The sequence below is a fragment of the Gracilinanus agilis genome, chromosome 3 (assembly GCF_016433145.1).
Source record: "Gracilinanus agilis isolate LMUSP501 chromosome 3, AgileGrace, whole genome shotgun sequence".
Taxonomy (NCBI): domain Eukaryota; kingdom Metazoa; phylum Chordata; class Mammalia; order Didelphimorphia; family Didelphidae; genus Gracilinanus; species Gracilinanus agilis.
In genome coordinates, this window is record NC_058132.1 from 481,507,841 (window position 1) to 481,523,872 (window position 16,032).

Genomic DNA, 16,032 nt, shown 5'->3' on the forward strand with positions numbered 1-16,032 from the left:
AGATAATTGCACAGTGATTAAATTCTCCTCTCCCTTTAACATATGCATTTCTGATTTTAAGATATTCAGATGGAATTAAACATTTGTTGTTGTTTTCTTTCAAAGAGCTGCTCAATTTTTACGCAAAATGGCGGACCCACAGTCCATCCAGGAGTCCCAGAACCTCTCCATGTTCTTGGCAAACCACAACAAGATCACTCAAGTAAGCTTCTCCCCCTACCCCTGTTGAGTCAAGCACCAGAACGTCTCTGGGCACAAGCGCCACGGTAGCTGGGCTGGCTGGTGGGTGGAATCAGTGGGTTGAAAATATCCTTTTTTTTTTTTTTTTGTATTCCAGTCTCTCCAGCAACAGCTTGAGGTGATTGCTGGTTATGAAGAGCTCCTCGCAGACATTGTAAATTTGTGCGTGGACTACTATGAGAATAAAATGTACTTGACACCCAGCGAGAAACACATGCTTCTCAAAGTAAGTTGCGTGGGAGCGGCGGTTGCCGGCTTTAGAGGGTAGCGAGGGAACAGCGTGTGTTCTCATCTAATCACAGAGCACGAGTCATTCTGACAAATGCCCTTCTTTCTTCGGCCTCCTTTAGGAGCTTTTAGGAAGTCACTTTCCTCCCCCTACCTAGCAGGCGCAGTACAGGTTCGTGACCAATTTTTGATTTGTGTATTGCGCAAATTGGAAGCAGTGGGGTATAATGATAGCCTTGTTTTAGGAGAAAAATGTGCTTCTGAGTGATGAGATGAATGGAGCAAATGCCACGCAGGATAAAGCATGGATTCTTTCTGTAAAATAGGTTTTAGCAGAGTGCCTTTGTAATAAAAGTCTGCTTGTTAATGCCCTTTTTTGTTAGGGTCCCTCTGGGGAGTGAGCTCTCGAGAGGCGGTCACGAATGACTTTTTTTAGGGTCACCCAGACAAGAAGCGAACTCGGGTCTTGATTGGCACTGAGTCACGGCATCCTAAGCATCGTTAGGATTAAATGGAACTGTTGGCAAAGAAATATAGTGATGGTGGTGGGGCGAGGGCAACTTGGATGGATAGAGAGTGGAGAGAGAGGCCAAGCTTAGAGACGGGAGGTCCTGCGTCTAACTCTTCAATACTCTATAGTATGAGTGGGTGTTTTTTTTTGGGGGGGGACAAAGATATTCAAGTGGTTTGCCATTTCCTTCTCCAGTGGATTAAGACAAAAAAAAAAAAAAAAAAAAGAAAGTTAAGTGTCTTGCCTGGGCTTAAACAGCTAGTAAGTGTCTGAGGCTGGGTTTGAATGTGGGTTTTCTTGACTCTAAGCCCAGCACTCTTAGCCCTTGAGCCATTTTAGTACCTTAGTGGGGACTTCATTAATGTTGGTTTAATTGATATTTTAAATTAAATAAAAATCAATATTCCTTTCTATTTAAAGTAGTAGGACAGACACACTCTCTTGCCTAGAGAACACAACTTTTTTTGGGGGGACATCTTTTGAGGAAATTTGCATCTTTTATTACCAGTTGTTTATAGATATCCTTAAGGTATTCCTGCTAAAATCCTTTGCAAGACAGATCTCAACACAGCTTAATACAACTTTTATAAACTCATAAGTAACAACACTCTTGCAGATAGATTTCTATACCCCAGGGAGAACACCACTTTTAAAAAGATTTATACAGCTACCACCCCTTCGCACAATTCCATCTTTCCATAGTCCAGAACTCCTCCTTCTGCCTTTATTAATAAGGCCATCTGCTGCTTACGTAGTCCTGACCATTTCATTGAACCATGTCCGATGAATAACCCTCCTCCCTTCATTTCATTTAGGAGCTGGACCAATTGGAGAAAGTGTATTCTTTCTCCATGGGGTGGGGATATGTTCCTGCTATCTTTTTGGAATTGGAAATGCTTTTTTTCATAGAAGCAATGTTGTAGAGACTGATGAGATTTTATATTCATACTAGAGCTTGGCTACATTGTGGATAGCATAGGGTTTTTTAGATTAACCTGGACCCCTAACCACAATTGTTTCCCCTGAAAAATAAATTCCAAATTTCTTTTTTTTTTCTTTCTTTTTAAACCCTTACCTTCTGTTTTGGAGTCAATACTGTGTATTGGCTCCAAGGCAGAAGTGTGGTAAGAGTAGGCAATGGGGGGTCAAGTGACTTGCCCAGGGTCACACAGCTGGGAAGTGTGTGAGACCAGATTTGAACCTAGGACCTCCTGCCTCTAGGTCTGGCTCTCAATCCACTGAGCTACCCAGCTGCCCCCTAAATTCCAAATTTCTAACAAATGACGTGCAAATGAATTTTTGAAACTAAATTGGGGACTGCTTGTATTTTGCAACAATCTGAACCAAAAGCAGGAACATACTTTATTTCATTTTCCCCAGAATTTTCACTTGAGCTGAACCCTTGGTAAAGATGGGTGGTATGTTTACAAAGTGTTCCCAAAGAGATAGATGTCTGTGTGGACTGGACCCTATTCCTTGCACTCTGGGGATAAACTCTAATCCAGAGCATTAGATTTCCATTGCGCTGTGAACGCTAATTCTAAAATCCCTATATTGACATAGAATAGTTGAAGAATCATATCATGATAATTCAGGTATTATTTTGTAGCTTCTTTGAGAGGCTCTGTATTATTTCACCTTGTCTAAAACATTTAGCAGTTGTGTTTGATGAAACTTAGGAGGTAAAAATAGAATAGCTACAAATATAGTACACATTAAAAAATATCTGGGCATAGAGGAATGATTCTTCTTGATTAAAATGTTTTATGTATAAAGAATAAATTTTGATTTAAAATCAAACTTACATGTGACACGGTATTCAGGGTGATGAGATTTGCAGATCAAAATCTTATAGAAACATTGTATTGTCTTACAGGTGATGGGATTTGGACTGTACCTGATGGATGGCAGTGTCAGTAATATCTACAAATTAGATGCCAAGAAAAGAATAAATTTAACCAAAATAGACAAGTTCTTTAAGGTGAGTTAATTTCAGCATCATTTAAACTATATGATGTTTTGTGCTTGCTGTGGCAGCACATATACAAAAATTGGAATGATACAGAGATTAGTGTGGCCTCTATGCTAGGATGACATGCAGATTTGTGAAACCATCCATATTTTGTATGTAATATATTCTATATATCTTAAAGTGTCATATATGAATATTTCCATATGGAAATAGGTTTTGAGTGATAATACAGATACAGCCGAGTGGAACTGCTTGTCAGCTCTGGGAGAGGGGAGGAAGAGAACATAAATCATGTAACTATGGAAAAATATTCTTTAAAAATAAAATTATATTAAAGCACCCTGTATATGTGATCTCTTGTTATTAAAAGCATCGATGGCAAAAAAAAAAAAATAATGAACTATATCATGTTTTTAGTGTAGCCAAACAATATTATTTTGCCTCATTTTTATCCTAGCACGGTGCCTAGCACATGGTAGTAAATACTTAATAAATGCTTGCTGATTGATTTATTGATGTTATTTATGAACCTTTCTTTTCCAGTTGTTACCTTGCTTTTGTTTAATATTATGTGGTCATTCGGGTGAAAGGTAACAACATGTGGCCATAAAGAAACTGGTCATCTAGGAGCAGCTGGGTTGGCACAGTGGTAGGACCTGGATTCCAGTGTGGCCTCAGCACATCCTCACTGTGTGATCCTGGGCAAATCACTTAACCCCCATTGCCTAGCCCTTGCTGCTTTTCTGTCTTAGAATTTAAAAATAAAACCAAAAAACTGGTCGTCTCCATAGAGGAGGGAGCACGTGTCCTTGACATGGTATATATTTGGCAAGTGGCCCTTTATGGTGATGGTCTTTTCTTTTTCTGCTTGAGAGCAGCAGCTGCAGGTGGTTCCCCTGTTTGGCGACATGCAGATCGAATTGGCACGCTACATCAAGACCAGCGCCCACTATGAGGAAAACAAGTCTCGGTAGGACGACTTTGCACTGTTCATATTTGTAAGATTTGTGTTGCCCTTCTTTTTCCAGGTTCCCCTCCAGGTCTCCAGAACCCAGTGGAGTACATGGAAATAGGCACAGCCAGGTCTCTGAGACACTGAAATAATGATCACAAAGTCCACTTTAGGGGCAGCCAGGTTTGGAAATGAGAGGTCCTGGGTTCAAATGTAGCCTCAGACGCTTCTTAGCTGTGGGCAAGTTTCTTAGCCCCATTTATCTAGCCCTTACTGCTCTCCTGCCTTGGAAACAATTTTTAAGATGGAAAGTAATCGTTTTAAAAAAAACACAAACATTTTATTTTGTAGTAAAAATATTTTTCTTTGCAGAAATATTCAGTTTGTGGACTTAAGCTGTGGATTTAAGCCAGCAACCTTATTTTACTCACAGTTTTATTTTTTTGTTACCTGGTTGCCCAAAGATTTTTAAAGCAATAAATTAGAAATAAAGGTGGGTAGAGGCAGGTGTACTGATGGGGTAAGAGCTGGTAGTTAGGGAAAGATACATTTTAGCTATAAAAAATATGGTCTATTCAGTGCCACTGAGTGTAGGGGCAAACTACAGAGAGTTTAGTAGCTACTAAGAATGATATTCTTCTGGATTGTAACTCAGTATAATAATTGTTATTTTTAATAACCCTAAGTCATCAAGAAAAAGCAGTATGAAACTGGTGTATTTTGCATAAGGCAACTGTTGCCTAGTGGACAGAGAGCTGGCCTCTAAGTCATTTGAAAGCAGGGACTTTCTTTTATTCCTTTTTAACCCCAGCACTTAGCCCAGTGCTAGACCCATGATAAGTGCTTAATAAATATTTATTGAATGAATGAATGGGTTCCTAGGCTCCTAGGTTAGAGCTAGAAGGAACCTGAAAAGCTGTCTAGTCCATGTCCTAATTTTACAGTTAAGGATATCAAGGCACACAATGACTTAGTGAGATATCTTAATGAGATAGTGAACAGAGGCAAGATTTGAATTCATGTCCTTTGTTTCCAAAGCCATTGAGGACCCTTTTCCACCAAGCCCTCCTCTTTCAAGCCTCATTCTTGCATATATGATAAACAGGACCCTGGGCAAATCATCTAAACCCTTAGAATCTCAAGGCAGTAAGAATCTAGGCTGCAGAAAAGATGCTGATCCATTTTCTTTAGCAGGAATTCATCAATGCCAATGAGATCATAAATCTAGTTTCCCCCCCTGGTAACGCCTCAAAAAATTTTTTTTCCTTAAGAAACTATACATTGTAATTAATTTTTTTTTAAACCCTTGTACTTCGGTGTATTGTCTCATAGGTGGAAGATTGGTAAGGGTGGGCAATGGGGGTCAAGTGACTTGCCCAGGGTCACACAGCTGGGAAGTGGCTGAGGCCGGGTTTGAACCTAGGACCTCCTGTCTCTAGGCCTGACTCTCACTCCACTGAGCTACCCAGCTGCCCTGTTTTTTTTTTTTTTTTAAATAATGCATTAGAAAGATTTTTATCATAGAATATTTTTTTATATTTTCTGGCTAGGCTCGGCGGTACACATCAGGGACGTTTGTTGCCAGGGAGGCTAACGCTGGTGGATTGCTCAAGCCCTGGGGTTCTGAGAGATGATGAAAGCTAATCCAGTGTATGCCAAGTCCAGCTGCAGTAAAGCGAACCCTGCCCTAGGAGCAGAGGCCATCCGCTGCTTTAGAAATAGCAAATGAAGGGACAATTGGGTGGCACAGTAGATAGAGAGCCAGGTTTGGAGTAGGGAGGTCCTGGATTCAAATGTGGCCTCAGACACTTCCTAGTGGGGCAAGTCACTTAACCCTGAATGCCTAGCCCTTAACTGCTCTTTGGTATACTAAGACAGAAGGTCTAGGTTTAAAAAAATTTTTTTAATTAAATTTAAAAAGGAATGGCACTATTGGGACCAAGTTGGAAATGGAGGTCTCAGTTCCCATGCTGATCAGTATGTGGGGACAGGCCCTTGAGCAGTGATTCCCAAAGTGGGTACCACTGCCCCCTGGTGGGTGCTGCAGCGATCCAGGGAGGTGGTGATGGCCACACTTTTTTTGTATTACATTCTATTCTGAGTTCAATAAATAGTTTCATAATTTCCAGGGGGCTAAGTAATATTTTTTCTGGAAAGGGGGTGGTAGGCCAAAAAAGTTTGGGAACCACTGCCCTTGAGTGATCGCTATATTTCTAGCCTGGACAAAATACAGAGACCCATTTTTTGTTGTGTTCTTTTAATGAATACTTAGACCTGAGCTATCTGGAATTTGTTTCTAACAAATTATTTGTAACATAGATGAGAGGGGGTATTCAGATAGGCAATTAGATTGTCTGTATACTTTGATTCTTTTGTCCTCCACTGGTTATAATTGATTGGAATATTTTCCTGATTTCTAGTCTTTTTCAGTTACAAAATAAAATAAATTGCCACCCCAAGGCCCTTTTCTCTCTTTGAAAAACACCTAACTTTTACAAATTGTTGTCAGACGACAGATGTCAACCAACCAGCACCCAAACAACCCCTTTAAAAAAGAAAATTCCTTGGTAAAAAAGAAAAGAATAAGCCTTTATAACACACCTGCTCCATGCTAGGCCCTGTGCTCATCACTTGGCACAGTGGTTCCCAAACTTTTTTGACCTACCACCCCCTTTCCAGAAAAAATATTACTTAGCACCCCCTGGAAATTATGAAACTATTTATTGAACTCAGAATAGAATATAATACAAAAAAAAGTGTGGCCATCACCGTTCCCCTGGATCGCTGCAGCACCCAGCAGGGGGCGGTAGCACCCACTTTGGGAATCACTGACTTGATGTATATCTCATCTAATCCTCTCAACAATCCTGCAAAGTGGGCGCTGCTATGATTCCCATTTTGTAGTTGAAGAAATTGAGGCAAACAGAGGTTAAGTGACTTCCCCAGCATTATTCAGATAATGTGCCTCATTTGGACTCAAGTCTTCCTGACTCTGGTCCCAGCCCTCTGTTCACTGTCTCACCTAGCTGCCTTTAGAAAACAGTTGAATTATTCAGCAAACCGAAAGCAGACACATATAGCCCCAGAAGCCTTTTTCTGATGGAGGCTGCTCGTCATCTTCTCTCCATGCGTATATAATTTTGGCTACTGAGAATTTATTCCAACACACCGTGCCTCTGAGAAATGAAAAAATGCTGTTGCCTGGCTCAGCCACTCACAGGGACCTCAGCGAGGGCCCCTGAACTCCCTCACTCAGGCAGATAAATGAGGGAGATGCTGGTCTAAGCAAAATCAATCCATTTATTAAGTGCCTCCTATGTGCCAGGTGCTGTGCTGAGTGCTGGGGATACAAAAAGAGTCAGAAGACAGTCCCTGCCCTCGAGAAGCTTTCAGGCTCGTGGGGAGACGGCATCTAAACAGATACACCCAAAGCAAATTCTATTCAGGCCAAGCCAAATGGGAAATAATTACCAAAGGGAAAACGTTGGTGTCAAGAGGGGACACCTCTTGGGGAAGGCTTTCTGTAGAAGGTGGGATTTTAATTGCCTTGTCTGGATGTTTTACATTTGAAGACTCGGAGAGCAGCAATATCTGGAGCAAGAGTTTCCGTTCTGTCAATGACAATTTGGTGATGCCACTTTTTTGGGGTCAGAAAACTAAAATTCTTCCCCCTCTTCCACTAGATGGACGTGCACCTCTTCCAGCAGTAGTCCCCAGTACAACATCTGCGAGCAGATGATTCAGATCAGGGAAGACCACATGCGCTTCATCTCAGAGCTGGCTCGCTACAGCAATAATGAGGTCAGTGACTTGGGATAAATGGATCAGTGACTTGTCTTTAGCTGGATGGATCTGCGGGAGAAACAGCACGTGAGCTTGGAACTACAAATTAGAATCTGTAATACTGTTTTTAATCTCACATTGAAGACAAAAGTGTTAGGAACCTCAAAGTGGTAATTTGTCGCGTGTTGCTAAGTTGAGACAAGAATAACATTACAGGAATTGCACTTCTTTGGAGGAGATAATTGGAAAAGGGGGAAATAATTTTAAGACACATAATTTTAAAGAAAATTGAAACTACTTTCATGTGGAAGAAAAATCTCTTAGCAAATAAATAAATAAACACAAACAAATAAATAAATGGCTGAATGAATGAATGAAAAAATAAGTAAATAATTAAGTGGATGAATGAATGAATGAATGAATAAAGTATCAGTCTTGGACCCAGAAATCTATTGCTGGGTCTATTTCCCAAGAGATCAGGAAAAAAAGGAAGAGGGGGTGGCTGGATAGCTCAGTGGATTGAGAGTCAGGCCCAGAGGTGGGAGGTTCTAGGTTCAAATCTGGCCTTAGACACTTCCCAGCTCTGTGACCCTGGGCAAGTCACTTGACCCCCATTGCCTACCCTTACCACTCTTCTGCCTTGGAGCCAATACACAGTATTGACTCCAAAACAGAAGGTAAGGGTTTAAAAAAAAAAGAGAACCTTTGTGTTACAAAATATTTATAGCAGTTCTCTTTGTAGTGGCAAAGAATTGGAAATTGAAGGGATGCCCATCCATTGGGAAATGGCAGATTGGGGGGTAGGTTGTAGAAGGTAGGTGGCTCAGTGAATTAAGAGCCAGGTCCAGAGACAGGAGGTCCTGGGTTCTACTCTGGCCTCAGACACTTCCTAGCTGTGTGACCCTGAGGAAGACACTTAACCCCCATTGCTATAACTCTTACAACAACTCTGCTGCCTTGGAAACAATATACAGTATTGATTCTAAGACAAAATGTAAGTGTTTAAAAAAGAATTGTGGTATATGCTTGTGATAGAATACTACTATGATAGAAACTATGAGCAGGTGAATTTTTTAAAACCTTGGAAAGAACTGCATGAGATAATGAAGAGTGAAATGAGTAGAACCAAGAGAACATCATATAGAGCTATAGATTGAGTATTTGAAGAATAACTTGTGAATATTTACCTCTAGAGAATGAACTGAGAAGTGGAATCACAGAAGATATAATCTATATATCATGTCTGTTTGCCAGATGGTGTCTTCTATAATATGGGGGGGAGGGAGAGGCTAAATTTAAAAAAAAAAAAAGTATGGCATGAAAATAACAGAAATATAAAGGACTGAAAACTATCCTGAAATATAAAATGATGTTATATAAAGAAACTATATGATTAAAAAAATGGAACAAAAAAAATCAGTCCTATCATTTATTACATTTTTCCTCCCTCAGTTGAATTCTTGGTGATGGGTGCTGCCCAACTATTTTCTACCTTTTCTCCTTGATAAACTGCTCTGCCAAATGGTTTTTTTTTTTTTCAGTATCTTGCAGTATATGCAAGGAGTCAGGTTTCTAAATAGTTCTCACATAGGAAGCTTGCAGATATTACTTGAATGCAGTCTTGCATTTCTCTAGAGGTATATAGAGCATATCTCATCATTCTGCTCTTCTGCCTCAAGAATGAGCTATACATTTATAAAACATAAATTTACTGTTTAGTGAGAGTTTGGGAGCTAAGTGATAAAAGAGACTGTGCCATTTGGTGATCCAGGAATGCCTTCAATTCTTTACTGTTTTACCTTAAGAACCTCAGGATCTTTTCATCTCACTTGCCTTTTAAATCTTTTTTTTTTTTCATTACTATGCAAGCTCCTTAAACAAAGATTGTCTTATTTACATCTCTAGTGTTTTGCACATAGTATGCACTTAGTGTGATTTCATTCATTACTTAGTTCATTGTTCTTCCTGAGCATTGTGACCATCTTTCTCCTCCTTGGTCTTGGTCTTTGTCATCCATGCCCTTGATCCTGGTCTAACTCTAGCCAGATCCTTGTTTTGGTTGGTTTTGAATTGGTGAAACAGATTCTTTGTGAATTTGTTTCTTTAATTAGCTTATTTGTAAAATGTATTGTTTCCTTTTTTTAATGTTACAGTCATACCCCAACACACACATGCACCCCCCCCCCAAACTCTCCTTTGTAACAAAAAAAAAATAAAATCCATCAACAAGATGATAATATTTGGAGTCTTCTGTACCAGAATCACCCACATCTCCCTATATCACATGTTCTAACTTAAGAACCTATAACGTGCATGTTTGTTCTTTTATTTTTAGCTTACTAAAGTAATTTTTAAAACTTATTTTATTTAAAAATTTTTCTTTTTTTTCTTACGGACTTACCAAACATCTATAAACATGGACATCCTAGTGAAGCATAAAAGAAAATTGTGTGAAACTTAACTTTTATTACACATAGTCTAAAAAAGTTATCTGTTAAATTTAACAGGATAATAGTATAACTGCCAGGTCTTTTTCTGAATTTTCTTCCATTCTCCTCTGTGTGTGTATGTTTTTTTTAATATTTCATTAAGAAAGCAGATATTTTACACAGAGCTGTAGCTAACAGCTGGGACAAGAGGGGCTAATTTGGGTTCATTTGGGTTATAGCTGAATGGGGAGGCAGGAATGGTTAAGGAAGAGGTGGCCACCACTTTCCATTACCTGCCTGGGAGAGACCCAGAGTAGCCTTGTCCAGATTATAGCTTGGATTTCTCTTGGGTCTTTCCCTGTTTGGTCATCAGGGAGTGTAAGGTTTATTCACAGAATCTTGACAATGTGTGTTCAAGGCCTTCAGAGAAATGTTAATGTCTTGAACAGAAAAGTCTCCAAAATTGTCTTTATTTTTAGAAATTAATTAGCGCTACTTCTGAATGCATACTTGCTTTATTTACTTTATTTCAGGTAGTGACTGGATCTGGACGACAGGAAGCTCAGAAAACAGATGGCGAGTATCGCAAACTCTTTGATCTCTCTCTCCAAGGATTACAGCTGCTGTCTCAGTGGAGTGCCCATGTCATGGAAGTGGTATGTCTTTTTTACTCCAAAAAAGGAATTTGGTTTTTTGTTGTTTTTTTTTTTTAACTTGAAAAATGGTTAAGAGCAAAAGAATTCAGTCATTTGAAATGAATTCTGTTGAGTCTGGGAAGAAGTGCTCAATTTCTGACCCTTAGATAAAATGAATACATAATAAACAAAGTAGGAAAGAGGAGGGAGGAGGAAATCAAAAAGCCTCTTGATTTTATTTATTTTCAAAAATTTGGCTGTATTAGTGAAATCTAATTTAATTTTGTAAAAAATGATTTCTTTAATGCATCTTGTTTTTCCTCTCTCACAAATCTCACAACAAATGTTAAAAATAACAAGTTTCTATTCTATGTATTAGGCAGTCAGACTAAATATCTGTCTGTAGCAATTTTATTCCTTTGTTGTAGGAAAATATACCATGTTATTTATAAACAGGGTAAACTAGACTATTATTTCTCATGCTTCTCTTTTACATAAAAGATATTTGTAATATATTTTCAGCAGGGAAATCTATGCATGTGAAAGGTACTCTCCCTGGAACAGAGAGGGTTTTTATAAAAAAAGGTATATCGAAGACCTGTTCCCAGGCTATTGAAACAGTCTAGACAAATGACAGTGAGTCATTGGGTGCTTTGGTGAGTAATGAGAAAATATTGTGGTTGTAGAATCAATAGGACTTAGTAACTGATGGCATATGTACAGTGACAAGTAAGAAAGAGTATTTCAAACACAAGACCCTAGCCAAAGTCTCGTGCCTTCCATGTAGTTGGTGCTTAATAAATATTTGCTTAATTGAATTGAATGGTAGTGCTATTGACAGAAGTAATGTTATCAGGAGGAGGAAATTTTGGGGGAAAGATAACTAAATTTGACTTGGGATGTGCAGAGATTGAGGTACTTGTACACTTGGGTCAAAGTGTTCTATGGGAATTGTGGGTGTAGCTTAGGAGAATGTGGAAAAGGGAAATATGAGCATCATCTATGTAGAGAGAATAGATGAAACCTAGGGATTGAGTGAGAGCAAGGAAAGAATATAGAGAAGAAAAAAGGGCCACTGGAGAGACCTCCCTTTCTTTCCCCATAAGGAATTAGGAAGAGGATGAGTCTCCAGCCAAAGAAAGAGAAATAGTTGGAGACCCAACTATGAGACCAGGGTGTCTCCAAGCCAAAGAAGAAGAGACAAGTCAGTAGTATTAAACGCTTCAGAGGCTTAAGGAAATGAATGGCCACTGGAATGATTAGGAAGTTGTTGGTGACTTTTTTAGGAGGACATACAGTGAAGGACAGATGGAAAGCAGATTTTCTGTTTATCTGTAAATGTATTTTCATAGCTTTTTTTTTTTTATGTCATCTTCATTTTGAAATATATTCTCCCCCCCCCCAATCTTGGGGATCTTGGTCTCCCATCCCTGGATACATTTTAGCTTGTTTTCTAAAATTCAGTGCCCAGAATTTGAACATGATCTTCTAGGTATGGGCACAATAGCATTATTAACCCCTTGGTCTAGACACTATGTGTTGTTGTTTTCTTTGTAAAGAAGTCTTCTTAATGACATCTTTTTTTTATGCAATAATCATTTGCCAATATGCCCATATCTCTTTTATAATAGAAAGATGGTTAAGCAGGATAAGCTAATAAAACAGCTGTGACTAGTGATGGGAAATTTCTTTTTCTATGGCTCCTCACCTCTATTGAGAGATGGAAATGTGAACATTATATTTTTATTATTGCAGCATAAAAATGCATTCACTCTTTGCTTTATCAAATATTTTCAACTTGCAATCCACTCAGATTTCTAGAACTAACTTCCTTCCTTCCTTCCTTCCTTCCTTCCTTCCTTCCTTCCTTTCCTCCCTTTCCTCCCTCCCTCCCACCCTCACCTTCCACCTTAGAATCAATACTGTGTATTGGTTCCAAGGCAGGAGAGTGGTAAAAGCTAGGCATGGGGTCAGATTTGAATCTGGAACCTCCCGTCTCTAGGCCTGGCTTTCAATCTACTGAGCTACCCAGCTGCCCCGTTTTTTTTTGGCTTTTTTAATCAATTGCAGGATTTAAAATTTAATGGAAATAAATATGATTGTCTTACATTCAGCCCATTGTTCGAATTTGTCCAGATTTTTTTTTATCCAGCTTTCTGAAATTCAAAAATTTGAAAGCTGTGCCATCAATGTCTTTATCAAAGTCATTGGTATGCTTAGACAGAATTAGATCAGAGATACCATATTGTTCCATTACATTAAAGACATCTCCAAAATCATTTTTTGGAAAACAGAAAATAGGATAATAGCAAATAATGTCATGGGATGCAAAGGTATAGGCAGAGACCAGATAAGGCTTTTTTAAAGATCAGGAGTCATTTTAATACCATTCTCTTGAATTATATGAGAAATGTGAAGAACATAAAGCACCTATTTTACCTTTATTTCAGGACTGTAGAGACACCATGTGAAAATAGTTTGTGGCAGATCTATTGAGTCATAGCTTCAGAAAAGCACATGATGTAATTAACCTTATAAAACCTATGGAAATGGCTTAATCACTAAAAATATGCATTTGGCAGTCGATAAAAAAAGCATTTCATACAATGGGGATTTGTCTCTCATGCATTATTCTTTCTTTCTCCTTTCCAATGTTCTCATCAATACCAGTATTCATGGAAACTTGTGCACCCCACTGACAAGTACTCCAATAAGGACTGCCCTGACAATGCGGAGGAGTATGAGCGAGCAACACGTTACAATTACACCAGTGAGGAGAAATTTGCTCTGGTGGAGGTGAGAGGGTTGTACCTTCTTCTGATTTGGAGTTTGCTTGTTTTCCTTAATCCGCCTTTATTTTTTAAAAAAGGAAAAAAGCATTGGGTCATCTCCTTTCCTTTTTCCCCCTGCCTTTAACACGGTGCAGTGGAAATTGGTGGTACGATGGATTTGTTGTCACAGGACCCAAGTTCAAATTCCTCCTCTGCCATATAAACCCTAGTTTTCTCATCTATAAAGGGAAGAGAATCATCAGACATCTCTAAGCCTTCTAGATGGGATGCCTCCTCATATAGATCCTTTCTGGATCTAAATCCCTTCTAACGCTGGCTCTGAGACCATTTTCCTCATCTATAAAAATGTGTTAGATTAGATATTCCTGGAGGTCTTGACTAGTTCATCTAAGTTGGATCATTCCATTCCCTCTTGGTCTAGATCAGCAGTTTTCATAGTCTAGGGGTTGGTAAAGCTCTTCTTTGGGGTCCAGTAAATAGAAACTATTTTTATAATAATGCTAAGACATTTTAATATCGGATATGATATTATTCAATACATCCCACATGAACAAAAAACCATCAGGATCCTTGGAAATTTTACCGAGTTGTATAGTTGATACCAAAAAGTTTGAGAATCATGGGTTTAGGTGAGGGGCTGGCAGATTGTGGTTTATTAATTTCTGGTAGATCACAAATATAGACCTGAAAGGAACCTTGGAAGACATCTAGTCCAATTCCCCTCATTTTACAGATGAGGAAACTGAGGCTCATGGAGTTTAATAGTGATGATGATGATGATGGTGGTGATGATGGTGATGATGATGGTGGTGGTGGTGGTGGTGGTGGTGGTGGTGGTGGTGGTGGTGGTGGTGGTGGTGGTGGTGGTGGTGGTGATAGTAGCCGCAGATTATCTAGTGCTTCATTTTGCAAAAGCTCCTTACACATATTATCTCATTTTATCCTGACAGCAAACTTAGGTGGGAAATATTATTATTATTTTCCCCACTTTATAGTTAAGGAAACTAGGGCAGACAGAGGTGAAGTCACTTATCCAGAGTCATTTGGCTAATAAGTATCTGAGGTTTGGTTTGAAGTCGGGTCTTCCTGATTCCAGGTCCAGTCATTTGCCACCTTGCAGTCTCTAATGGGAGTGATCCAATAGTATTTACTCTGTAATGTGACTCTATTTGACACACAGGATCTAGCACAGAGACATCCCTTATTGATGGAATCCTGGGTATTGGACTCCTCCCTGACCCACTGCAGTGTGCCCTGGCTCCTTGCTGACTGCCCATTCTCTTATGCCATGGTTCCCTAAATCTTTCACTCCAACATCCCAGGAACACTTTTTGGCTTAGGTCTAGGACTTCCCCCTAAAAAAGTAGGGAGAAGACCAATCATTTATTTTTATGTATCCCCTGAGGCATCACATCTTTTAGTTCAGTAGCCTGTTAGGGAACTCTGTGATATATATATCAGATTTCCATGTAGTCAATGAGAAGGAGGAAAAGAATTATTTGTATATGTCTTGTACAATTCTATATTTCATGTGTAAAATAAGTGGACTTAATCCTTATGTGTGCTGATCTTTCTGTGTTTCTAGAAGTGATCTCAAAATTAGTAAAAATTGCTGGCTGTGAGGAAGACTGGTGGTAGGGTTGAATCTCGATTTTTTTTTTAGCCCTGTTTTCTGACTTTTTTTCCCCTTCTAGGTTGTACTTGGACTATGTGTGATCTGACCACCAAATAAGCTCTTTGTTCTCCCACCTGTTCTGAGAATACCCTTCCTCCTGATGAATTCTTAATGATCATTTCCAATTTAATTCAAAAATCATCTTCTTTAGAAGCATTCCCTGATGTTCCAACACTTTTCCATTCAAATCTCATTTAGCATCATTCTAATGTATTTACGATGTCATATTACACACCTTATTGTGTTTGCATCTTATTACCAAACTGTAATCTTCATTAGATGGGAAGCTTGCAGCCCCAGCCTAGTACTCTCTGTACAGCAAACATTTCATAAAAGTAGTTGAAAGAGTGAGGTATTCTTCAAAGGAGTGCCTGGCCTAGTTTTGCTGATTCATGTTTTTGCTACACACTCTGGTGGTTGAGAGTAGATGTTAATAGACCTGTTATATTTCCTTTAAAGAACCTTTGAAGCTTTTATTGAGACTGGATTAGTCTACCCACCCTTGACAGAGCTGGCCATAGAAAATTCTTTATTCATTTTAAGTCTTTGTCAAACCATGAGATTGAAACAGATTTTGTGTGCTAGACCAGCCCTCTCCCTTTCTCTAACTTGGTTCCCAAAGTCCAGCCCCTAGTGGGGCTTCCTCTCAAGCTCGCCCTTACTTTCTGGCCTCAGGCCTTTTTTTTTTGGCCTCGAATTGTTTGTGGCCTCCTTCCCATAACTTTTTTCCCTTTTTATAACAGGAGAGAAGATTCTAATGATAGAACTCTGACCTGAGAATTTGGATGGCTTTGCTGTTCTTCACTGATAAATAA

At 39.1% G+C, this 16,032-nt stretch overlaps 1 protein-coding gene and 1 non-coding gene across 5 annotated transcripts in view; both read left to right on the forward strand.

The window, feature by feature from the left end:
- CYFIP1 (cytoplasmic FMR1 interacting protein 1) overlaps positions 1 to 16,032 on the forward strand; it is a 107,964-nt gene that overhangs the window by 11,222 nt on the left and 80,710 nt on the right. For all 4 annotated transcript variants that reach the window (XM_044670404.1, XM_044670407.1, XM_044670406.1 and 1 more), the window contains 7 exons: positions 106 to 202; positions 338 to 466; positions 2,856 to 2,960; positions 3,830 to 3,921; positions 7,587 to 7,704; positions 10,649 to 10,771; positions 13,421 to 13,546. In XM_044670404.1, the coding sequence (XP_044526339.1) occupies positions 106 to 202; positions 338 to 466; positions 2,856 to 2,960; positions 3,830 to 3,921; positions 7,587 to 7,704; positions 10,649 to 10,771; positions 13,421 to 13,546 (790 nt within the window). The remainder of the gene's footprint in view (positions 1 to 105; positions 203 to 337; positions 467 to 2,855; positions 2,961 to 3,829; positions 3,922 to 7,586; positions 7,705 to 10,648; positions 10,772 to 13,420; positions 13,547 to 16,032) is intronic.
- On the forward strand, positions 3,001 to 3,104 carry LOC123243395. Its single transcript, XR_006505933.1, has one exon. It is a non-coding gene; the product is annotated as a U6 spliceosomal RNA (small nuclear RNA).